General features: G+C 37.9%; 2 protein-coding genes, 1 long non-coding RNA gene and 1 pseudogene across 5 annotated transcripts; 3 read left to right on the top strand and 1 right to left on the bottom strand.

The window, feature by feature from the left end:
• Positions 1 to 488: 488 nt before the first annotated feature.
• On the top strand, positions 489 to 7,845 carry LOC122075497 (sec14 cytosolic factor). 2 transcript variants are annotated; one of them, XM_042640558.1, is made up of 7 exons: positions 489 to 746; positions 860 to 1,115; positions 1,441 to 1,477; positions 3,309 to 3,426; positions 5,019 to 5,129; positions 7,200 to 7,354; positions 7,492 to 7,845. In XM_042640558.1, exons 1-6 carry the CDS (start codon positions 675 to 677, stop codon positions 7,341 to 7,343), a joined length of 738 nt encoding a protein of 245 aa, XP_042496492.1. In that variant the 5' UTR covers positions 489 to 674; the 3' UTR covers positions 7,344 to 7,354; positions 7,492 to 7,845. The 2 variants fall into 2 exon arrangements, with proteins under 2 accessions (XP_042496492.1, XP_042496485.1); XM_042640551.1 differs by having other exon boundaries at positions 492 to 746; positions 7,563 to 7,845.
• An 804-nt stretch (positions 7,846 to 8,649) lies between these two features.
• Positions 8,650 to 10,026, bottom strand: LOC122056900 (annotated as a pseudogene).
• Positions 10,027 to 14,075: 4,049 nt separating this feature from the next.
• Positions 14,076 to 20,679, top strand: LOC122078598 (probable RNA-dependent RNA polymerase 1). 2 transcript variants are annotated; one of them, XM_042644644.1, is made up of 5 exons: positions 14,076 to 14,413; positions 14,838 to 15,381; positions 16,313 to 18,225; positions 18,700 to 18,850; positions 19,613 to 20,679. In XM_042644644.1, the coding sequence occupies exons 2-5, from the start codon at positions 14,857 to 14,859 to the stop codon at positions 20,444 to 20,446; spliced, it is 3,423 nt and encodes a 1,140-aa protein (XP_042500578.1). In that variant the 5' UTR covers positions 14,076 to 14,413; positions 14,838 to 14,856; the 3' UTR covers positions 20,447 to 20,679. The 2 variants fall into 2 exon arrangements, with proteins under 2 accessions (XP_042500578.1, XP_042500586.1); XM_042644652.1 differs by having other exon boundaries at positions 14,076 to 14,408.
• A 670-nt stretch (positions 20,680 to 21,349) lies between these two features.
• Positions 21,350 to 22,917, top strand: LOC122077094. The gene is made up of 2 exons (XR_006139686.1): positions 21,350 to 21,892; positions 22,171 to 22,917. It is a non-coding gene; the product is annotated as an uncharacterized LOC122077094 (long non-coding RNA).
• Positions 22,918 to 24,278: the final 1,361 nt, after the last annotated feature.

The following is a 24,278-nucleotide window of genomic DNA, read 5'->3' on the forward strand; positions in this document are numbered from 1 at the left end:
CCAGTGCACTAGGCACTTGATTCACAACATCGGTGATCCAATCGACCCAATTCGATTTAATTCCTTAAACGACTGACACACGACACCCTTGACTAACATATCAGCTCCATGTGGGCCCCACATTTTCCATGTGCGTGTGACATCTGATTAGTTCCACTGATTCTTGTGACCCATGCGTATAAGAAACCCCATCTTGGAAGGGATTACCGGAAGGACACGGTACTGAGTCACTACTGGCTACTGAGTTCATGGTATAGGTCGATAGGATAACGCAGGGTCCACAATGAACATCGTAGACCTAAATCTTAAACCGTTACATTAGAAATCTTTTCCGTAAGAAACTTTCTAACGCAAACATCATCATCTACTCCCTGTCCCATCTACACGGGGTCCACGTTCCCAACCCCCGACACTTAAAAGTTTTCCCACTTTTTGTGTGGTTTACAATTTTTTTCTTCCTGTAATCAATTTGGATTCGTCAACGCATCTCTCTCTCTCTCTCTCTCTCTCTCTCTCTCTCTGGCTTCACTGCTTCATGTCTTCACATGCCAAAGTATTCAATAGCTTTTACCAAAAAAAAAAAAAAAAAAAGTATTCAATAGCTTCCAAGTACACTCTCTTCTCTTCTGTGAGCACAATCACTATTCACTCCTCTCCACTTCTCTGAAACCCAGATGGAGATAAATCCAGAAATGGCACTTACCCAGATGAGGGAATCTGTTCAGAAGCTTGGGTCTTCAGCTGAGGTTAGCTGATTAGCTCTCTAACTCAACACTCATCTGTGTTCGGTTCTTTTCTGTTCTTACTCTGGTTCTCCAAAGCTTCCCATCTGATCCTTTTTGGGTTCTTTTACTTGCAGAATCATGGAGATCAAACGCTTATGAGGTTCTTGATAGCAAGATCAATGAACCCAGAAAAGGCAGCTAAGATGTTTGTTCAATGGCAAAAATGGCGAGCTGAGTTTGTTCCTTTAGGGTTCATTCCTGAATCCCAAGTACCAGATGAATTGGCTAGTCGGAAGATCTACTTACAGGGCCTTTCAAGAAACGGACACCCAGTCATGATTGTCAAAGCCTGCAAGCATTTTCCTTCTGGAGATCATCCCCAACTCAAGAGTATGCAATCATTTCCATCCCCTCCCCCACGCCCACCCCCAACTCCCACTTGTGCTTTATTTTTTCTTAGCTTGTTGTCTGATATCTAATGGATCCAACGGTCATTAATTTACTTAAATGGGCCCCACACAGGAAGAAAAGTATTGTTTGATTTTGACGGATTTGATTTAAGCACTTGGGTTTTTGTGGACCAATGACAGTTTAAAATAATGCTAATTTTTCTTTGGGCAACTTTTGTTTTTTACCGATCATGTTTTCCCCTATCATCTGCATCTAAGATAGAGAGAATGTTGTATTAATTTTGTGGACTATATGAACATTGCAGAATTTGTGGTGCATATACTGGACAAAACCATTGCAAGGTGAGAAAACCCTATATTTTGTTGATTTAATATATAATTCTGTTCCCATATTTGATAGTAAAGATAAGGCCATCCCCCTCATTCATTCTCTCGGGCTATGATCCTGAATCAATAAGGAAACCCAATAGTGGTGCTCTTTCTCTCGAACAAAACTAGATAGACTGAAGTGAATAAAATAGGATATTCAGGTAGTCAATATGCTTATATGTAGAAACAATCCTAAAAGCGATGCAGAAGGTAATGGGAAAACAAGAGCAAACAATGCATACAGTTTTATGAAGTTTGGAAAAATTGTCTACGTCCTCTGTGAAATGAGATTTTGCTTCACTATCAAAGCTTGAGTCCCAATTCATATTGATCTTTGTGCCTTCCTTAGGTGAGATGTCCTAGAGAGTAATCTATAGGTGACTGTTTTACCTGCCACTTGGCACCTTGATTTGTGGACAGGATGTCATCAGCTTTGAGTCATATGTTTTGTTTCAGTTGAAGAACATCACAATACTTCATGAATCAACAGGTCAATTTTGGTCTAGATCATGGTTTTAAGTATCTCCGATACCGATACGATACCCTCCGATACGTATCTTAAATTTATCCGATTGATACGATACACATCGATACGATACATGAAATTTTTAAAATCCTTTCGTATCGATATATATCCTACAATACATACCGATATGCATCAATACACCACCAATACACATCGATACAATACGATATGCCTCGATACGACTATGAAAATTATAAAATTGAGGTAAAATATACGTTTCGGTATGTATTGGTACGTATCGGTGAGTATCGATATGTATCGATCAGTACGTATCGGTATATATTGGCACGTATCGGTGAGTATCGATATATATCGGTACGTATCGGTGAGTATCAATACGTATCGGTGAGTATCGGTATGTACCGATACAGTGCGCTATGGTCATATAATGGCCAAGATGGGTAATTTTTCAGAAAAACACGATTTTTTGAAGGGTTTTTGTTCCAAAGTTGCTGTCAACCATATTTCTCTCTAACTAAAGTGGAAATCAAGGTTGGGAACAAGGATTTTATATTTATGGGACAACTACAAACCTTGAATTCTTAGTACGATACCCTAAATTTAGTGTTTATGCATAATACATGTTATCAATAGTTTTTTTTAACAAACTCTTTATGTAAAAGTGTTTAAAAAAATGTTTTCTATCCATTTATGTGTGTATCTTTAGCGTATCTTAGTGTATCTCCGATACGATACGATACTCTCCGATACGTATCTTAATTTTGACTGACCGATACGGCGACCGATACCGATACTTTAATCCTTGGTCTAGATTCAAAATGTTACTGAGGGCTAAGGGAAAGATTTAATAGATGGTGGGCCAAGTTATTGAGTGTAGCTTTAAAGTATTATGATGGTTGAGCCTCCTTCCATTTGATGGATGAAAATATGAAGAGAGCCATTGAAAAGTACCACCACGAATTTTATGTATAAGTCCAATGGTTGTTCCATCTTTACAAAAGGTCAGATAGGCCATAGAAGCATTCCAAATGACATAAATAGCTGGTCTCCTTGTTTTAACTCTCTAGTTGTGTTCACTCAGAGAACCTCTTGCCTCTTCTACACATAGTTGTCATGGCATCTAGGCAACCCAAGGCGTTGGAGGGAGCCTAGATGCAAGGCGACACCAACAAACTATGCTTACATAGTTACTTTTGTGATATTGGCCTTTTGCTTCTTTCTAATTTCCTTTAGGTGGACAGGCTATGTACGTTACGTATTTTTTGTTTTACTTTGCAAGAGGAGCTTATACATGTTGAAATCTTATGCTTGTTTCAGTTCTTTCAAGGGAAAAGAAATAGGAAATGAGAAGTTGATTGGCATTCTTGACCTGCAACAAATTACGATCAAGAACATAGATGCTCGTGCTTTAATTACTGGATTTCAGTTTTTACAGGTATGTTATTGTTTCTAATAGTTTGTAGGAATAAGATGCATTGCAAAATTTTGGTATAGATATGGATGAAGAAAGTTGGGATTAGACTTATGATCTTGAATGATTAGCTCATTTGAACAAGTAGTATTAACTGTTGGGTTGTTTACATTAAATAGCTAAATTGTTTCGATAATTAGAATTAGTATCTTTAAGAGTGGTAGAAACGACCTAGTTCAGTTGTGTGCTTGTATGGAACTTCAGACTATATTAATTATCTGAGCCATGGTAACCAATAATGTACCTTGTATAGAAATTGGGTATCATCATATCACTGATCAGTAAGTGAGAAACTCTGATAGAAAATAGGAATACTTAAGTCTTAAGGAGAAATGTAGTTTTGCTTAAAAAACTCTTTTTCTTAACCTCTTGAATTGAGGTATTCAAAGGGGAGACCAAACCCACCCACGACCCAAAAAGAAAGGAAAAAGTAACTCTTGAATCACATATGAGATTGTAATGAGGCCTACTCAAGCTGGAGACCTATATTGAGTCCTGAGTTAAATAATGTTTAGATCTTTCATTTTGTAGAACAGAGTTATTAACTGAACCTGTTTCACTGTTTTTGAGAGGGTATGCCAAGCCTTTCTACAAAAATCTCATTGAGCCATTTCTCGATCCTACCTAGCATATCTTGGTAGACTACTCTCTTCCCATTGGTTTCAAAATTCCCTCGTAATAAAAAATTAATTGAATCCCTGCAGTATGTGTCTATTTGTTAGAAAAAAAAGTGTTTCTTAACATTAATCCATCCCGGATCTATTAAGACTTGGAAAGCAGAGTACTTCTCTTTACACAGTTCGTCTTAAGGTGCATCCTGGGATAGAATAAGATACACTCTTGAACAGCTTAAGTTATGGAAGTGACAGAACAAAAGAAGGAATTTTGCTGCCAGACAGAATTCTCCGCTCCACCTCCACCTCCCCCTCCCCCTCCCCCTCCCTACTATCTGTTGGTGTATGATGTCTTGTATTCTGTCGCAGTTTAATCCAGGGAGTACTGGTGCAGCACCTAGACAGGCAGGACGGTGGTCCCGCTAGCCGGTTAGCGGGCCGTGGGGGTTGCAAGGGGGGCAGGAGGCCCCCTGCATAGCAGGGGGTATAGGGGGGCGTAGCCCCCCGCTCGAATTTTTTATTTGAGGGCAATTGTGTATTTTCCGGATTAGGGTTTTTTCGCTATATATTTGTAGCAAGGGTTTCTTTCTCTGTAATGCAAGCAATACTGAGAGGTGTGAGGACGGGCGCTGTAACCCTATTCTCCATTGATAGTGAAGCAGGATCTCATCTCACCGGGGACGTAGGCAACCTTGCCAAACCTCGTAAAATGCGTGTGCATTGTTTGTTTTGTTTTTCCATTATCTTTTGCATCGTTTTAGAGTTGCGTTTCTACACTATCTTGTACTGGAGTGGATTTCCTATACTAATGGTGATATTTATAAGCAGGTTAATGTAATTATATCTCACTCTTTTCATAATTTCTAAGCTGGATGTTGTTACTTTGTAAGATTTAGATAAGGGCTAAGCAATACCATCTATGTGCTTTTTGGCTTTATGCAGGCTTACTATCCGGAGCGCTTGGCGAAATTGTTCATCTTGAGCATGCCATGGTTTTTTGTGAGTGTTTGGAGAATGGTTTCCCGCTTCCTAGAGAAGGCAACTCTTGAAAAGGTACATAAACAAAATCACACATGCCTATAAATCCTGTGTTCTGTTTAATATAAAGAATAATTTCTTTAAGGGATCCCTTTCTTTAATCATAATGGACGGATGGAGGTATAATTTTTGCGGATAGAGTTATAACTGATACATTATGTACCTAACCCAATTTGTATGGATCCACTGATTTGGACATCTAAGTTGGGTTTGATGATGCAGACATGAAGAGAACAAGAAAAGGAAAAAAGAAAGTTAGCTAGCTCCAGTCCAATAGGTAGCTCAAAAATTTTCTAATATCCCACTTGAGGTTGTCATACATACCTAATGTACTTATGAAAATATTATCGCGTCTGAGGAAAGCTCGTATTACTAAGTGTAAAATAGAAAGTAAACTGGTCTGGGTTACCTCGTTGTAGCTTTCCACGCAGGGAATGGATCGGGTTGCATTACACATCAATCCGCACGAACAACGACAAATGAAGGATTGCTGCGATCTTGCTAGGCATAGTTCCACCCTCTAAGTCTAAGGATTGCAATGGAGATCCATAGACACACTGATATAGGGGATTTCCTAGACAACTAAGGTCCCTACAAGAGTGACTCAATTAGGTTAAGACAAACTTAAAGGGGATCTTGGGATTAGGTTGGGATTTGGATATGCTCAGCAAAACAAGATTTGACATGCAATAAATAAATACAAATCAACATGTAGCCAGGAGCAATTTCAATCTAAGCGGACAAACACATAAAAACTTACTTAAGCTTCAAGTGGGGACATGGGAAAGGGAACAAACGTCATGCGGATGTTAGGTTCAGCACAAATCAATCTAGATACCAAACAAGATATTCAAACAATCAATGTCCTCTAGCAGCCAACTAAAATAGAAAAATCAGCAAGGGTTTTAGAGATATAACAGTGAAGAAAAAACTTAAAACAGTAGGTAAAATAGGCATAAACGAAGGGGTAGGGGCTGGTTTCAATGCTAATGGGATGCAACATATAACGGGATTAATGGAGGTGGAGGGGTTTAGTTTAATTACTTACCTTGTTGCTGTCCCGGTCTGAGGAGAAAAGAAGAAGCCGAAGTCTTCCAAAAACAGAGGTGCAGTCCACTTTAATCGATGGGGGAAACCCAGTTTGTTGGTGAAGTGTTCAGCAGTGGCTCAGATGGGGCTTATATGATTGAGATGGTTTTCCACTGTTGTTGTTCAGATGTAATAGCAACCGAGAGGACAGAGACAGTGAAAGAGAGAGACGGGATGAGAGAGAAGAGCAAGAAAGAGAGGATGAGATAGAGAGAATGAGAGAGAGATGAGATTGAGAGAGAGAGAAAATCGTAAGAGGGGTGGGGAGTTTTGCTCATTGGTTGTTTTCCATAATTTTTCCATTCCTTCATCATGGCCTAGGCCATTACATACATAATAAACTTAGTTACTAAAAATAAAAAGAGCCAATTGGAAAGTAAATAAAGACTTCCTAAAAACTAACAACTAATAAAGTAGTTTCTTAATTAATTAAAAGACTAACAAGGAAAATAATATTCTAAAATAAACTACTAAACTAACAACTAATGGGGCCCACAAGATTTACTGAAATCTTGGAAGAGAGAGGGACTCGATCCAGCGCTGGAAAGGCTGGATTGAGCCTCCTTTTTCTTCCTCCTTTTTCTTCTTCTTCTTTCTTCTTCTTCTTTCTATTCTTCCAGCCACAAAGATGGCTGTTTCTTCTTCTTCTTGCTTCTGTACATCTTGATGCCTCCATCAGACACTCTCAATTGGGAGAGACAGAAGAGAATAGGGAGAGAGAGCTCTTGGGATTAGGTTAAAAACTTGCTTTTTTGTTGTCAAACCTCTTTTTTATAGAGGTTTGGCCAACTAGGGTTCCTAATACGAACAAACCGGGTTAATGCCCAGTTCAATTAACACTAAGCAAATTTTTTATCATCTATCCGGATCAAAGTAGTATGCACAATCTTTTAAAATGGAATTGCAGATTTCCTATTGCTGGATTCAATACTAGGCTTTAATTTGACCATTAAACTTTATCCTCGAGAGTCCATGACTTGGTTTTAATGAATGCAGGTAGTGATAGTCACCAATGAAGAAGAGCATAAAATTTTCCTGGAGGAAATCGGAGAAGATGTTTTGCCAGAAGAATATGGTGGACAAGCGAAGCTTGTAGCTCTCCAAGATGTTATACTTGAACATTTCCCAGCAGAGAATTGAGAATATTTTAGGTAATTCATTCCTCAAATTTATCTTCATAACTTCTCTAATCTGTTTCCATTTTACAGCTAAATATATTGTGCCCAGCTCAATTTTCTTCTGTTTTTGCATTGTTATTATCTGACATTCCTTTGGGAATGATTTCAAGGAGAGATCCCTCAGGAAGGGCTACTGTATTTCCTGTCAAGTTCGGATAATTTGATATTCATGCCAATACAGGGTAGAGTACAGCAGAAAGGGGTAACCATATACCAATCCCACGTTGAAGAAACACCTTATTTGATGGGATCACTAAGAGCCTAAAGCGCCGGTCCAAGTTCAGAGAGGTTGGACGAAAATCTGCTGGAAAAACTACGTTTTTTTTTTTTTTGGTGGAAAATCTATCAAACAACATCAAGCAGTTGAAAACTGATACATAAAATTTGAAGATGTACATATGTATAACCAATAATTCGAGACGATATACAATTTGTATGGAAGCGAAACCCTAGATCATCTATCAGTTTATTATTATTACTAAGGAACTACTGTAGGGGACTATACTCACACACCAGAGGGCAAGGGGGGAATGATGTGAAGAGGGGGGACACACTAAATACACACTCATGCATGTGACACAAGTCAAATCCACTAACCAACTTTTCTGGCACTTGCTCTTCAAGCAGAAGTTGCATGCGGTGCCTAGTGCACTAGATTCACAAGATCATGATCTATTCACAGATCAAGTTTAAAATTTGTCAATGACAAATTTGGGACTACCAAAAAGTGCATAAGACTACCATGGGATTGCATGAATAAATTAAATTTTAGAGTAATTTACATCCCCCTCCCCTCCCCTGTATTTTGCTTCTATTCGAACCCCCTCTCTTGTGTTTTCAAATATTCCAGACCTCCCTTGCATTTTGACAAATTTGACAAAAAATGTGACTCCGTTTTATTTTGGCTGTTAAAATTTCAATTTTTTTTAAATACCCATATAACCCCTGATGGAGTAAATTACCCATTACACCCATCCTATGAACCTGCAACCTAAATCTGAGCGAACTTGACAGAGGTGGGGTGGGAACGACCAACGGCGATCGGCGCAAACAGCGAAAAGCAAGCGCACAACGATTGGCAAGCGACATGACGAAGGCGAACAACCATCGGAGAGTTGTCTGCAGCAAACCCAGTGAACCGCTGCGGTACCCAACTATCCATTTATGAATCTATTCATCATCTCGTAAACCTTCAACGGTTTGGTTGGTTCGTTGGGCAGGAAAGAAGCCTCTGCAATATTGGTAATTTCTTGCAGTCTATGGGTCAATCAGTTCATGACCTTAATGGCTGCATAAGAAGCGTCTGGAATATTGATAGCCACAACCACCTTCCTCTTCCAAGGAGGAGCAGGATCAAAAATCTTGACTACATCTCACTTGGAAGGGCACTGTATACTGGCAATATTATCAATTCTGGCACATTCTTCCCTAGTCCCTTCATTCTCTCATAAAGAGACTGACACGTCAAGTGAATCTCTTCTTGACTAGTTAAGAACAGAAGGATGTTGCCTTCTGGTTCCGTCAAGTGAATCTGCAGAACAGCTATCAGTCATGCATCTAAGTAGCCACTTTCTGGCTGTTTTGTGTACAAGAACTCAATTGGAAATGTTCTTCCTGGAATGGAAAAGATATTACAGTTAAATAAATACCCAGAAAGCTTCTCTGCATCCAAAGTGGCAGAAGTGACAATCAACCTAAGGTCAAGTCTCTGTTTAACAAGTTGCTTTAGTAATCCAAAACGTACATCAGTGTGGATTGTCCTCTCATAGGCTTCATCAAGCATGATTACAGAATACTGGGAGGAGGTTCTCATCAATTAAAATCTCCTTGAGAAGCATACCATCAGTCATATACGTGATGACATTATTTGGACCAATGTAATCCTCAAACCGAATGGTATAGCCAACTTTCTCACCCAAACGAACCCGAACTCTTCTACCACTCTCTTACTAATGGACATAGCAGCTACCCTACGGGGCTGCGTACATCCAATCTTTCCATTTGTTGTGTAACCTGCTTTGGCAAGATATTGTGTCACCTAGGTAGTTTTGCCAGCTGATCCTGTCTTCCCAATTACAACCAACACCTGGTTGTCATGAACAGCCTGAATAAGCTCTTTCTTCAACTTGTAGATGGGCAAGCTCTGCCTCTGTTCTTGTAAGGAAAGCTTTGATCTCTGCCCAAATGTTAGTGCCTTACCATATGCATCCTTCTTCCATTTTGGCATGTAATAGACTGATAAACCCACACCCCTCAGTTCCTATGCAAGATGCCGCTCACCAGTCTTTGGCATTGGATCCTCCCAAGGACGGTTGAGATTCTTTGGGATAGAATCAAGCATAGATCTCTATTGCTGCTTCCATACCTCTCTTCGCTCCTTGATGAGAGACTGTGCCTGCTTGGTTCGTCGTCATCGTCGTCGTCAACCGTGCCTGCTTGGTTCGCCATCGTCTTTACCTGGACTCTGCCCTGTCGCCGGCGATGGAGGTGAGTGAAACTATGGTAAAAGGTTTCATATGAGAATAGTTATGGGGGTAGGGATAAGGATAAAGGGTAAAATGGGGGGAAAAGTGGTTAAAAGCAAAAGGCCAAACTCGTACTTTAACACCCAAAACTAATAGTCCACTAACAGTGATAACTGACATGGGAGGTTTGTAGAATATTTGAAAACACAGGAGAGGGGGTTGGATTAAAAGCAAAATACAGGGGAGGGGGATGTAAATTACTCTAAATTTTAGTATAAAAATTAAAGTGGTTAATTTACATTATCCTTTAGTGAGAATTCTAATCACTTTTTTCCACATGGCACAAAGGGCATGGTGACATGAAAATTTGATTAGGGAAACTAGGTCAGGGCATCAAGCTGGAAAACCTTTTTCTTTTGATAATTGCACTTAGCCCATGTGAAGCAGGGTAAGGCTGTATACATTTGCCCCTCCTAGATCCTATAATAGCAGGAGCCTCATGCACTAAGTTATTCTTATTTAATTATACTTACTCCATGTATTTAAACAAAATTTTATTGGCAAAATGCGTTACCATCCAAAGAATTTCTACCTAGTTAAAGCCCTAATAATTGTTAATGTCTTAAGAGACAAGGTCTTAAAAAAATCAAGAAATTAAAAAATAAAAAAAAATAAAAAAAATAAAAAAGACAAAAAAAACAAAAAAATAAAAAAATAAAAAAATAAAAAAATAAAAAAATAAAAAAATAAAAATAAAAAAATAAAAAAATAAAAAAATAAAAAAAATAAAAGAAGAAAAAAATCCCAGCCCTCCTTTCTCTTTACTTGATGACAAAGGCCATCTTTACATTGCCATTGGTCTTGTAAGAATCTATTAGTACTATCCCAAATTAGTTGGGACTGAAACCTATGCATGTTTGCTAAAACAGAGGAAAAAAGGAAAAGTCTTCCTCGTCATGGGTGAAAGAAAAACCGATAAATTTAGGATCGTTATTACTCTTCTTATATATTGGAGGGTTGAAATGTCTTCCATTATTTCTAGACACCCATCCAAATGAAATGATGAACAATGATTGGGAAATTGTGTCCCCTACGGAGAATGATTCCCTCTATCCTGGCACGTTGTGGTAGCAAAAAAGGGAAAGGGGTTCTAATAGTTCGGAATAATTAATGTTATCTATCGAGTCCGTTTTGAGTTAGGATTTATGGAAAGGCCTTCAAGCTAGTTCAACTATTTTAATTAAATACATGCTTAACTCTATTCCCACTTATTGGATGTCCAACTCCATTTTCATGTGACAATATGTAATCAAATGGATTCTATCAATGCTAGGTTCCGGAAAGGTTGAAATTATGAGGGTTGTTGGTCTTTTATTTCTTAGAAAACTCTTTGGGCCCGTTTGATAACGTTTTAAGAAACGTGTTTTTGCCGTTTCTGGGCACGGAACAAAAAGCGTTCGATAAAACTATTTCGTTTCACTTGTTTTTAGAAATAGAAATAGAAATTTCTACCTATTTATGGTTCAAGAAACGACTCAGGCTCTACTTGTTTCACCGTTTCTGAAAACGACTCATGACCATTTTTTCGTTGATTACTATCGACTTCTAGAAACATGACTTATCAAACACCTTCAATTCCATTTCTGTTTCTAAAAACGGAAATTTATGTTTCTGCCATTTCTTGAAACAGAAATGGCAGAAATGTTATCAAACGAGCCCTTTGTTTATCTAAATCAAGGGGTGAGTTGGGTTTTAGACGTAATCTCATCTATAATAGAACCTAACTAGTTAAATTAGCTTGGAGAGTAATTAATCAACTCCATGCCTATTGGGATAGAGTTATTAAGGTCATGTAATTTTTTCCTAACTATTCACCTTTTGATCAAGCTATTCCTAAGAGGAAAGGCTCATTAATATGGGTTGGTTTATGGCAGGTTCATCTTATATTAAGACAACTAGTCTCTAGGAAGATTGGTGTTGTTTTCTTCTCTGAATATGTGGTCGAGCTTGTGGCACAATGGTCAAGTTGCACCATTGAAACATGTTTTGGTCTCATTGTCAAGAGTTTAAAACTGGAAACGACCTATCTTGTATAGCAGGGCATAATGCTGTGTACAGTTGCCGCTCCCAGACTCTACAATAATGAAAGCCTCGTGCACTGATTTGCTCTAGCCTGAGGCTTATTAGATTGCCTATTATCTCTGGTAAACCTGCTACTTTACTCTATGTTAGAGATTTAATGAATGGTGGCCAATGGAATAGTAATATGATCAATTAAGCCACACATTACTAAGCCCATTTAAAAAACTCCCATTGATATGACTCTAGGTTGGGTTTTCCCTATGTCACGTAATGGTATTTTGGGTGACAGCCCTCATGTTGACAACAGGAAAAATTGGAAAAGGATGGTGTTAAAACTAAAAAATGAGTTGTGTGACAGTCTCTGTGTTCACCCTCATTTTAATGTTTTCTTTTGGAAATTTTTAATTGGTGGCTTGATGACTAAGGATAAAGTAGTTTTATGAATATTAGTTATTTGTGTTCTTATACTTAAAAAAAAACCCTTTGTAAATTTTAAAAATGAATCTCTTAGGCAGTTATTTTTATCTTGTTTGGTGTCTAAGCATATTTGGATGGTTGGGTCATTCGAACTTCACACATAGCACCTCCACTTGTCCTCCTTTGTGATGATTGCATTGATTTTAATACGTGTAATATGACATCTTCTTGTATTGTTGAATTCGAACTTCTATGTTATTTTTATGAGTTTTGAATTTTTAGGGAATTTATTTGCATCAAAGGTCAAAAGCATCTCGTAGGGCTTACAACAAGAATTGGGAAAAGACTATTCGAAAGTAGAAATTTAGGTGGATTACAAGCATTTAGTTCATTGGCTGAACCAAGGCCACCAGGTGGCATGCCCTTAAGATCTACTTATATAAGTTCTTTGAACAATTTCTTCTATTTAATTTGTTGGACGATGAATACTCTTTATGTCCTAGCAACTGCTAGATAGCTTTTAAAGCTAGTATGTTTAAATTATCTTGGAGTTTAGACGATGATAAAATCAATATTGTGTTTCATTAAAGGGCAAATTTTTAATCTTTCTCAATGCAACTTAAACTCAAAAGTTGCAACGTCAACATCCATCCATGATAAAATTCCACTTGAAACCCCATAAGAAAAAGGTCAATTTCTACATGTTCAAGGATGATAACTTTAAACATTTACCTCTTTTACCATGGGTGAAGAGAAACTCGATCGAGAAAAAAAAATGTCAATTTCTAGAATTTTCTTAACCTAACAATCCAACCCCAACCCCAATCCCAACCCTAACCCTAACCCTAACCCTAACCCTACGTACGCACCCCCACCCCTACCCGTTCTTTCTTTGTTTTAGACGTAGGCCCTACACAATAATACATCGAGCCCCCAGTTATCCAATGAAGACCTAAAGCTTCGTGATCAAGGTTCCCTCACTTCGTCACCATTAGTCCCCGAAGTATCCCATGCTATTCCCCACTATTACTTTTCTATCAATCCGTACTCCCACATGAGAAGCCTATGTCGTTTTGTAGGAATTTCTTAGAGCGATTCCCTTTGGATTATTAGGTATAGTGATGGGGCCCACATAAATAATAATGAAGACTTCTTTTACGAGTGATAAGGATTTATCTGCTTCTAATAGATATCCTGGTCATATTTGATGATGATCGTGGATCGTTGGATCTATTGACTCTTCCAAAAGAAAAAAGATGATTGGTTACAATCAGATCGACAGCAGATCTAAGTTTCAACTTTGTTTGGCTGAGAGCGACATTTAGAACAAACGCAACTTACGTGGACCCCACTAGGTAATTTCCTCGAAAAGAAGACGACGACCTTCAATTGACTTAAAACAGTAAATGAGCGACAGTGGCTAGAATATTAAAATAGGATGGGTTACGTGTCACTTCCTAAAGCTCCCGTTAGACATGTTCTGTCCCCACATCAGGAAAAGATTCTGATCCCGCGGTATTCCCAGGGTTCTAAAGTATGAAAATCGGTACTGAACGACCAACCGGTTTGTACCGACTCTCACCGATTTAATCCGATTACTGACCGGTCTTCACCGATTTATACCGATTTGAGTCTAAAATCGTCCCTGAACGATTCTGATGCCGAGGGCACTTGGACTGTGAAGTTACTCGGGTCCGAGACTCTGAACTTAGTTCAGACTCTGAAGTCTAGAGTGGAGAGTCTCTCCAATATTAAAGCCAGAGGAACAAAGTGAGGACCCCTGAGATCAGGAGGGAAGGGGTTTTGCTTCTAATACAGTAATTCGTATCTTTCTTCTCTCCTATGGTTAATCACGGAAAGATGACATTCCCTTCCTCTTTTCTCAGACTGATGAAGCTTAGTTACCTCAAAAGAAGCGATCATGGATTCTATGATTTCCTTTTTTAATGTTACTGCTTCCTTGTTTCTTCACTAACTCCCCCCCTTACTTTGGAAGCATTTCTCTTCTCTCTGTGGTTTGAACAAAAACCTGAAATCTCTCGTGGGCATTTGAGAACTTTGAGGTGAGGTAGTTATCTCGTCTCTTGTGCTCTTTTTTTCTTTTAATTAATATATTTTATGTTTTAGGAAATGGGTTTTGCGTGTAAAGTGTTCTTATGCTTCTTTGGATTTTGATTAATGTTCCCGTTTCATCTTATGGATCTTTTTAGAACTCTTTCTTTCTGTTTTCCATGATCAAGCATGAAGAAATGTACATTTTATGTCTGAAGTGTTTTGTTGTGATTTTATCTTTCTTGTTCTCTATAATGGGTACAGCTTCTAAAGTAGTTGAGCCAGGGTCTCTAGATCATGGGCTTGGCCAATTCTTTGGAAAAGAGGGAAATGGCGTGTGGAGGGTTTCTCTCTCTCATTTTCTTCATGTTTATTGAGTCTTATCTATGTATTAGTCTTTAGCAGTTACTTACTTGGAATTAAACAACATGGAACTGCAGTTTTGATTAATTGGACGACATGGGAAGGACAATTCATCTTTCTCCGTTCCCTTCTTATGTGGATGCGAAAGAAGTTAAGAAATTTCTAGAGGGTTACTCTGGCGATGGAACTGTTTATGCAGTAAAAGTCAGGCCACCCAAGAATCCAAGGCCAGATAGGAAAGCATTTGCTTTTGCTTATGTGCAATTTACAAATCCTAAGTGTGCTGAACATATAATCTCCTTGGTCAGTGAGCGCCTATATTATGGGACTTGTTGGCTGAAGGCTAAGTATGTGGAACATGATATAGTACCCAAGCCAAGGCCCTCATTGCTCACTTTGGAGAATACAGGACTATATTTTGGATGTCAAGTTTCAAGTGACGAGTTTTGTGTTCTCTATAAAGGGTTGAATGTTGTGGTTAACTTTGGTTTTGACCTGCGGAAAATATATTTTGTCCTGCCTTATGGAGGTGTAGAATATAAGCTTGTACTAGCTTATGAGGACATCTGGCAAATCCAGCTTCGTTCTCCACAGGGTCAATACAAATATCTCCTAATTCAGGTATGCTCATGAGTTGTAGTTTCAGCATTTCTGCTTATTTCTATTTGATCATGATACATCCATTGCATAGCATGAAGATGTCAATTGTTCTTGATGAGATTGTTTTGTTCTATTTCTATGTAGAATAGTCCTCTTGCCTAATGATTTAGTGGCTAAGGAGTTGGAAAACATCACAAGTCAATGTCATGTAAAGTATAAATCAAAGTATAACTGGTCTTGGTTTCCTTGCTTGTTTAGTACTAGGGTATATTCCTAACATTTTTCAATTTCATAACTAGACAAACATCCTAGAATTTAGTTATGTGGTGATAGTAAGTGATTATTCATGTAATTAAATACTAATGGATTCTGGTACTAAGTAAATTTGGATGTGATCTTGTTTTTTCAATTGGAAGTGTGTGTCCCTGATTTCAAACAAAACCATAAGGTTTGTAATGGTCCTAAATTTTTTTATAGATGTTCCTACATTAATATTGAATTTCTATGTGTATATTTCAATCCTGTATGGGATCGATGTGAAATTCTGAGAGTCCGTAACATTTATTTGGCTAGGCATGCCTGATTGTTTCACGTGGGTAACCACTGTTCTCTGCCTCAGTAATTGGTCAGACTGAATTACTGATGTACTAGTGCAGAGCAGGCTGCACAAAAGCTCCCTTTGTATGTGATGCAACAGTATAGTTCTCTATTCCAGACTCTATTATTGTGTTTGTGGTGTGGAATTGAATGCAAGCAATGCTAGAATTTTGCAATTGATTTAATTTAATAGTTAACTATCTGATCACCTTGAGGTTTTGACTCCAACATTGCTGCTTGAAATTTACCATTTTTACTGCAAAATTTATGTAGACCAAACATGACTGCTCTGAACATTTGTAATCTTTCACAAAGCATGTGATTTAATACAGATGACATAACTTCTTCAATTTAGGTGGTTGCTGCTCCTCGGATCTATGAGAAACCTATACGCTCTTCAGGGCTTGTGTTTGAAGATCCTATTTTAAACTATTTCAAGGATGCTTCAGATGATCAGTGGGATAGAGCAACAGATTTCACTCGCTCATGCTGTATTGGACAATCTTCTGCCATTTGCTTAAAGCTTCCATACAGCTATGCACTTCCAGATTTGAAAAAATATTTTGTCTACTATAAAGAAGATAAAGGTCAGTTCATCTTGAAGACTGGATCTGCGTTCTCCAATAATTTGGACCTAGTCCCCATTGTTGGCCCCCCTGATGTTTCTGAGTTGCAGAGATTCCCATTTGAAATCTTGTTTAAGGTGTGTCTTTTGGTTCAGAATGGATGCCTTGCAGGGCCAACGCTTGATGCTAATTTTTTCAAGTTAGTTCATCCTGCTTTCTTTCCAGTCAACTACATAGAGCATGCATTGGAGAAGCTGTATCATTTAAAAGAATGCTGCTATGAACCTGTTAGGTGGCTCCGTGAGCAATATGGAAGATACCATAGATCCAAGCGCACTCCTAGTTCCCCCACTATTTCCTTGGATTCCGGTTTGAAATATGTACGCAGGGTTCAAGTAACCCCTAGTAAAGTGTTCTTTTGTGGTCCAGAAGTCAATGTTTCGAATCGGGTGCTACGCCAATACTCTAAGCACATTGATAATTTCATTCGTGTCTCTTTTGTTGATGAGAATTTGGATAAAATGTGTTCGATAGATTTATCTCCACGTACTTCTACTGGCAGCAAAGAAAGGCGTACTGGAATTTATAAAAGGATACTTTCTACTTTGAAAAATGGCATAGTTATTGGAGAAAAGAGGTTTGATTTTCTTGCCTTCTCATCAAGTCAGTTGCGTGATAATTCTGCATGGATGTTTGCAAAAACAGATGATGGGATTACCGCAGCAAAGATCAGAAAAGGGATGGGTGATTTTCATGAAATAAGAAATGTGGCAAAATATGCTGCTAGATTGGGTCAATCTTTCAGCTCTTCCACAGAAACTCTTAATGTTTCTGAGCGTGAAGTTGAAACCATTCGTGATATAGAGATGCAAAGAGGACAGATGACGTATGTCTTCTCAGATGGGATTGGTAAAATTTCTGCTGATTTTGCGACAAGAGTTGCTACAAAGTGTGGCTTAAAAAGTTCTACTCCTTCTGCCTTTCAAATAAGATATGGTGGCTACAAGGGTGTTGTGGCTGTAGACCCTACATCCTCAATGAAATTATCCTTGAGAAAGAGCATGTGTAAATATAAATCACAGAACATAAGTCTAGATGTTCTGGCATGGAGCAAGTATCAGCCTTGTTTCCTCAATCGTCAGATAATCTCTCTATTGTCAACACTTGGAGTGAAAGATCGTATATTTCAAGAGAAGCAAAGGCAGGCTGTAGACGAGCTGGATGCTATTCTAACCAATCCATTAAGGGCACAGGAAGCACTTGAGCTGATGTCTCCAGGTGAAAACAGTAATGTTCTCAAGGAAATGTTGATGTGTGGCTATGAGCCTAATAATGAACCATTCCTTTCGATGATGCTACAAGCATTCCGGGCAGCGAAGCTTCAAGAACTGCGAACAAAGACAAGGATATTTGTTCCAAATGGAAGATCATTGATGGGATGTCTGGATGAAACTCGGACCTTGGAATATGGGCAAGTATTTGTCCAAGTCTCTAGCATTGGGCGTAAACAATTTCATGATAATTATTCTTTTATGTTTAATGGAAATGGATTGGACAATCAAAAAGCTATTGTTGAGGGAAAGGTGATTGTTGCTAAAAACCCATGCTTGCATCCTGGTGATGTGCGTGTTTTGCGAGCCATTGATGTCCCAGCACTACACCATTTGGTAGATTGTGTTGTATTCCCACAGAAAGGAGCAAGGTGAGACATTTTATATAATTTATTGTGGTAGTTAACTTTTACTATACTGAATTTTGATATATTTGTGATCTCAATTGAGGATCTTAGTTTGACTTATATTAAACAGATGCTTATGCCAATATAGGTTATACCATCCAGGATGTAACTGTGCCTTAGTTCACTCTCTCTCTCTCTCTCTTAAGTGGGTTTCGTTATAGAACTGAAATATTTAGATGGTTTGAATGTTTTTATAGCAGAAGCACCTAATCAAACAGCTATCAAAACCAAAGGGGTTTAGGTTTTTTTTTTTGAATGGTTTCTCTTATTTATTTATTTTTTTATACATAGTTTTATACTTTTATCTTATTTATTTATTTATTTATTTTTTATGCATAGTTTTCTCTTATTTCATTCCTTTGATGTAAATTCTCTTTATAGATCTCAATTTTTCCTTGACTAAGACTAGTTTTTATGTTATCTGAACTGTTGTTGTAGACCACACCCAAATGAATGCTCAGGGAGTGATTTGGATGGAGATATATATTTTGTAAGTTGGGACTCTGCACTTATTCCACCTTGTCAAATCCAACCCATGGAGTATGTTCCAGCACCAACTAAATCCCTGGACCATGATGTTATGATTGAGGTAATCGTCTTGCTTGCGAGGATGCACGATATATCTGAAACTTTTTAGTACTTCATATAGATTCTTGTTCTTAATCTCTTATGTAGTGCTTGCCATGAAGATCTCCTAGTATTTATAATTTGATGCAATTAATTTGATAATAGAGAATGTTACTTTAAACTTCGTGTAGTCTTATATTGGTTTATTCCATAAATGCTATCTCATTGTCCCAACTGAAAAGTTTATGCATCCGTACAAAGTATCAAATGACTGGATATTTGATTTTTAAAATGCAACCCTGTACTCGTGATTCCCATGAGGATTGACTAATGCCTTGGAGATTTGGATCTCCATCAAATGAGGTTCATCATTGAATGCAACAGTTTATTTCTTCCTTTCACTTTTTGATAATGTTTCTTGAGCGTTCTCTCACATAATTGTTCAACTGAAGTAATGTGAGCTTCCTTACTAGACTCAACTATGTTCTCTAAGTATTACACTTGATGGTACTAATTACTATTTGTTGCAAAACAAAATTATGCTGAAATTGTTTAATGGGAAAAGGTATCTGTTTGATGAATAACCAACATCACCGTAGTTTGATGTTAAAATTTGAATCTCACCATTTTCTATTGACAAGACATCTCAAGGCGTGCTTCTATTTGACAGTTGCATTTACATTGTGCTTTTAACATCAATGGCCTCAGGTTCGTAGCACCAATTCTTCATCACGATGTTGAATTAAAAATCCCTCGGCTTAATGTTTATTTTCTTCTGTTACAGGAAGTTGAGGAGTACTTCACAGACTACATTGTGAATGAAAGCCTTGGAATCATTGCAAATGCTCACACAGTGTTTGCTGACAGGGAACCAAGCATGGCAAGGAGTGATAATTGTATAGAACTTGCAAAGCTGTTCTCCATCGCCGTCGATTTCCCAAAGACTGGTGTACCAGCTGAAATTCCAGATCATCTACGTGTCAAGGAATATCCGGATTTCATGGAAAAGCTTGACAAACCAACATATGAATCGCCGAGAGTGATTGGAAAACTCTTCAGAGAGATTAAAGACAAAGCAGCGTCACACACATCCTTTAAAAAGTTTACTTGGGAGGTGGCGAGGAGATCTTACGACCCCGAAATGGAGGTTGAAGGTTTTGAGGATTACATCGATGATGCTTGCTATTACAAAGGTGAGTACGATTCTAAGTTGGGAAACCTGATGGATTATTATGGGATCAACACCGAGGCAGAGATCCTCAGTGGGAATATCATGAAGATGGCAAAATCATTCACAAAGAAACGGGATGCCGAGGCAATTGGATTGGCAGTTAGGTCTTTAAAAAAGGAGGCCAGGAAATGGTTTGATGAGGGATTTGGGACAGATTCATCTCCTGATGAGGTGTATGCAAAGGCATCAGCTTGGTATCATGTAACATATCATCCTGATTATTGGGGATGCTACAACGAGGGACTGAATTGGGATCATTTCCTGAGTTTCCCATGGTGCATCTATGAGAAGCTAATAAAGATTAAGAAGGATAGAAGCAGTATCCAAAGGTCACTTCGTTTGTCATCGCTGGTACGCCAATTTGCAGATGGTTTCAGACTCCGTTGAAAAGCAGGGTTCCCTTGATCAAATTATTTTCGGATGTTGCTTATGTTGTTTTATGTTTGGATTGGGAAAACCATTTAGGTGTGTAAAAAGTTAGGGTTTGATGGAACTACTGAATGTGATGTACATAGTGAGGCTTGGCCAAACTTCTGAATGGTGTTTCTAGTTGCTGATACTAATAGTAATGTTTGAATACAATAAAAGAATATATATTTGAATCCATAATAATTGTACCATTTGGATGGTGTCTTGTTTCATATATATACATTGACATAAGCATTACTGACTTTAAACTTTGTTCCATGGCAGCCAAGATTATGGGTAGGACTTATGTTTTGGCTTTGTGATGTAATTTCTGCCACATTATCCATTGATGCCAACTCTTCTTTGCCACCTCCAGTGTTGAATCTACTCCAGTTGAATGACAATGGTCACTCTCTGCCCAATATGGAATTTAGATGCCCAATCCTAAATATGCTAATATACATGTTGATGTTGTCCCTTTAATACCAAAATCAATAGCCTTTCTTTGCTTTATGACACTTTGGTTGGTGTGTTACCATTGGAAAATGAGCTTGTTGCCCTCTACTCCAATGACATTAAGGGAGCTAGTTCCATCTCAATCCTCATTGAATATTATTGAATTGATGTGGGTTTTTAAAACCAAGCTGAAGCCTGATGGTGGTTTGGATGGTTGTAAGGCCATCTTGTTTGCCGAGGATTTCAACCAATAGAAAGGGGTGGACTTTAAGGATACTTTTTCTCCAATTTCAGATCCAGTATTATATGGATTGTACTCGAGTCTCTCTAACTCGTGGATGATTTATCGCTCAGCTGGATATTAAGAATGCTTTCCTTCATGATAATTTCATCATGAAAGTTTTTATCTTAGCCAATTTGATTTGCTAATCCATCCAAATCCAACCATGTTTTTCTCTCTTTGGTCTTCACCAATAAACAGATGATGAAACTTAAAACATGAGACAGAGGGAGAGAGAGGGGTGTAATATGTAAAGACATTTATAATCTGTGAGGGCACACAGATCAATGGGAGATCATGCGTAGCCATCTGGGCTAGTCAGCCCGTCTTTTCTTGTCAGCTTATATCAGAACGCAGGGACATGCAAGGGGAAAAGATTTTTTTCTCCCTTGATCAAATCACATTTGTTTTTTTCCTTAACATATAGGTTACAGCCTACCCAAGTGACAACCAGCTTCCTACCGCAAGTTGTTTGGATAGGTTTTCACAGGGTGTGTGTGTGTGTGTGATAGAGAGAGAGAGAGAGAGAGAGAGAGAGAGAGAGGTGGACGATGACAAATCATCCACTGTAATGGCGAACCGAGATCGAGAGATTCTTATACCAACCACTCTTTGATTCTGCTGACAATGATGCTTCTTCTAAACCCTCTTCCTCATCTGTTGCTTTGTCTCATCACTCCAGTTGAGAGGTCAACTTCTATACTCTTATCCCTCTTCGCTACCAGCTTTATTTTTTTTTTTTCTCTCTCTGTAATTTGCTTTGTGTGAAAAGGGAGTAGGATCGGCTCACTCTGCATCTGAAGATACCAGTCTCATTGATCACATTAATTTGGGAGTATCAGAATCTGAATTTGAGAGTGGAAGCAGAGATCGAATGGGAGAAAGTGAAATTAATCGGGAGTAGGGCACCGATCTGTTTAGTTTTCAATCCATAATTTCTTATAATTGTTTCGATGTATTATTGCAGAACATTGTGGAGAAGATCTGGGTTGATGTAGGGACGATGCGATTTTGAGGGAAGAAGGAATCTGGTTACAAGGAGAAACCCTAAACTTAGAACTCTCACAATCTCTCATCTCTTTCATTTCTCCCTCATAATGATTGAATCAGAACAATACCTATTTGGAATTGTTGAATTTTTTAGCCGTATAAATGAAAGGTGGCGCTTTTTTGATAAGCCGGCAAAGCTGCAAGGGTTGAACTCCAAAATCTTGAATCTTTTTAGCCTTAAGGATTGGCCTCCGGCAACAATCAATTTCAGAGTAAGACTCCTTTCTTGCATTATCAATGCTATCACACACTACTATGTCACAATGAGATAATGTGGATAGTATAAAAATCGAGTCTTACACTGAAATTGATTGTTGCATGAACTCAATTCCATTGAGCCTCAAAGGTTTCATTGTGAGTCTTGAAAATAAAGAATCATTCTCAGATTTTGGAGATCAACTTTGCAGCTTTGCTTTCTTGATTGATCAAGAAAGCTTCAACTTTCATTTATCAGATCTTTTGGCTCATAAATTCCTATGAGCATAAGGTCCAAATAGCTATTGCTCTGATTAGATGATCAAGCATGAGGAAATGTACTTTCTATTTTAAGTTTCAAGTTATGATACTATCTTTATGTTCTCTGTAATGGCTTTGAAAAGAGGGAAATGTCATTTGAATAATATTGTTTTTTTCTAATAAAACAGTATGTGTTTATTGAATCTCATACATGGAAATGCAGTTTGGATTACTTGGAGGATATGGGGATTGATAAAGCCATGTATTAAGTACATTCTAATTCAGTAAATGCTTGTTGACTAGAAAACAAATATTGAAAATAAAAAATCTTGGATGAAATCCTAACCCTTATCCCTTGTTTAGGTATATCCCTTTACACTTGATGTTAACCATGGGAACTTACTAATTTTTCAAGATCCCCACCTGTGTTGGAGAAAAACCTTTGATATTCTTTATTGTTCTTATCAATGGTGTATATTTTTGTGCCTTTCAGTTCTCGCATACCTATCTAGGAAAGGTCTCCTACATGGTCTTAAAATCTGCCAAGTGGCATATTAGTTGAAGCCTTGGGGTCTCATATTTACTTGTTTAAATCTTTCAAAAATGGGTCCTTCCGGGCATCAGAATGCCTAGTGACGTATGATGTTCTTACTATTAGCCACTTGACAGTCCATGTGATAGATAGCCTAACATACGTCTCAATTGTTAAATTTTAGTAAAAAAAAATAAGAGAAGAGAACCTTGTCCTGCAGTCAGCAAAATGTTGATGTTTTCCTTCTGCTTCAGGCCCTGAAGATGCTAGCACACTCTCCCTTATTGGTCCCGCGCATTGATGTTTCTTGCTCTAGCATGAGTGGATGACAAAGTTCTTTTGCCAAATAATAAATGAGGAAAGTAGTTCAAAGCCTCAAACTATGAATCAAAATTCTAGTAAAGTTACTAAAATACCATCAGATGTAAATGACTATAAAATATAAAATGAAAATTTAAAATTTAACTACTTCCTCTATTCATTTTAAGAAACAACGAGATGCTTACTTGGTGCTCAGTCACAAGTATCCATGTATTGCTATGTGGCAAATAGTGAAATGTTATGCTTCCTTAGGCATAGTGAAATATAGATTTTCCTTTTTAATTTTTAAAAAAATGATTGAAAGCAAAGCAATGACATAGAAAGGAAAAAAAAGCAATATATAGGCGGTATATGATTGAAATTATTTAGTTTTAAAATTTGACAAGTGGAAATCAACACTTCATTCTATCCATATGACAATTAGAAATGCCACATCACTTTACCAACTTGCAAGAGATGGTGGGCCGTGTAGGTGGGGCTTCCTAGGTGGGCTATTTTGGTGGATATTTTGCCTTTTTATTGGTTCTTGACTCTTTCCACAGCTCAAGTGTTTGATAGAGTTTTATGTTACCAAGGCTTTGGCATAGGCCAAAAGCATACGGTTGGTCCATGATATAAGATAGAGGATTGGGTCTTTCAATTATTTCATTTCTAAATATTCAGTTCAGAATGAGTCCGGAAAGTGATTTAAAAATAAATTTCCTTTTTTTTTTTTT

This window comes from Macadamia integrifolia, chromosome 1, assembly GCF_013358625.1.
Source record: "Macadamia integrifolia cultivar HAES 741 chromosome 1, SCU_Mint_v3, whole genome shotgun sequence".
Classification (NCBI taxonomy): Eukaryota; Viridiplantae; Streptophyta; class Magnoliopsida; order Proteales; family Proteaceae; genus Macadamia; species Macadamia integrifolia.

Excerpts from the sequence above, each read along its gene's own strand:
- LOC122075497 (XM_042640558.1), top strand. The coding sequence starts at position 675 with ATGGAGATAAATCCAGAAATGGCACTTACCCAGATGAGGGAATCTGTT. Across the intron at positions 1,116-1,440 it reads AGATCATCCCCAACTCAAGA|AATTTGTGGTGCATATACTG; the intron begins GTATGCAATCAT and ends TGAACATTGCAG. Across the intron at positions 5,130-7,199 it reads AGAAGGCAACTCTTGAAAAG|GTAGTGATAGTCACCAATGA; the intron begins GTACATAAACAA and ends TAATGAATGCAG.
- LOC122078598 (XM_042644644.1), top strand. The coding sequence starts at position 14,857 with ATGGGAAGGACAATTCATCTTTCTCCGTTCCCTTCTTATGTGGATGCG. Across the intron at positions 18,226-18,699 it reads TTCCCACAGAAAGGAGCAAG|ACCACACCCAAATGAATGCT; the intron begins GTGAGACATTTT and ends CTGTTGTTGTAG. Across the intron at positions 18,851-19,612 it reads ACCATGATGTTATGATTGAG|GAAGTTGAGGAGTACTTCAC; the intron begins GTAATCGTCTTG and ends CTTCTGTTACAG.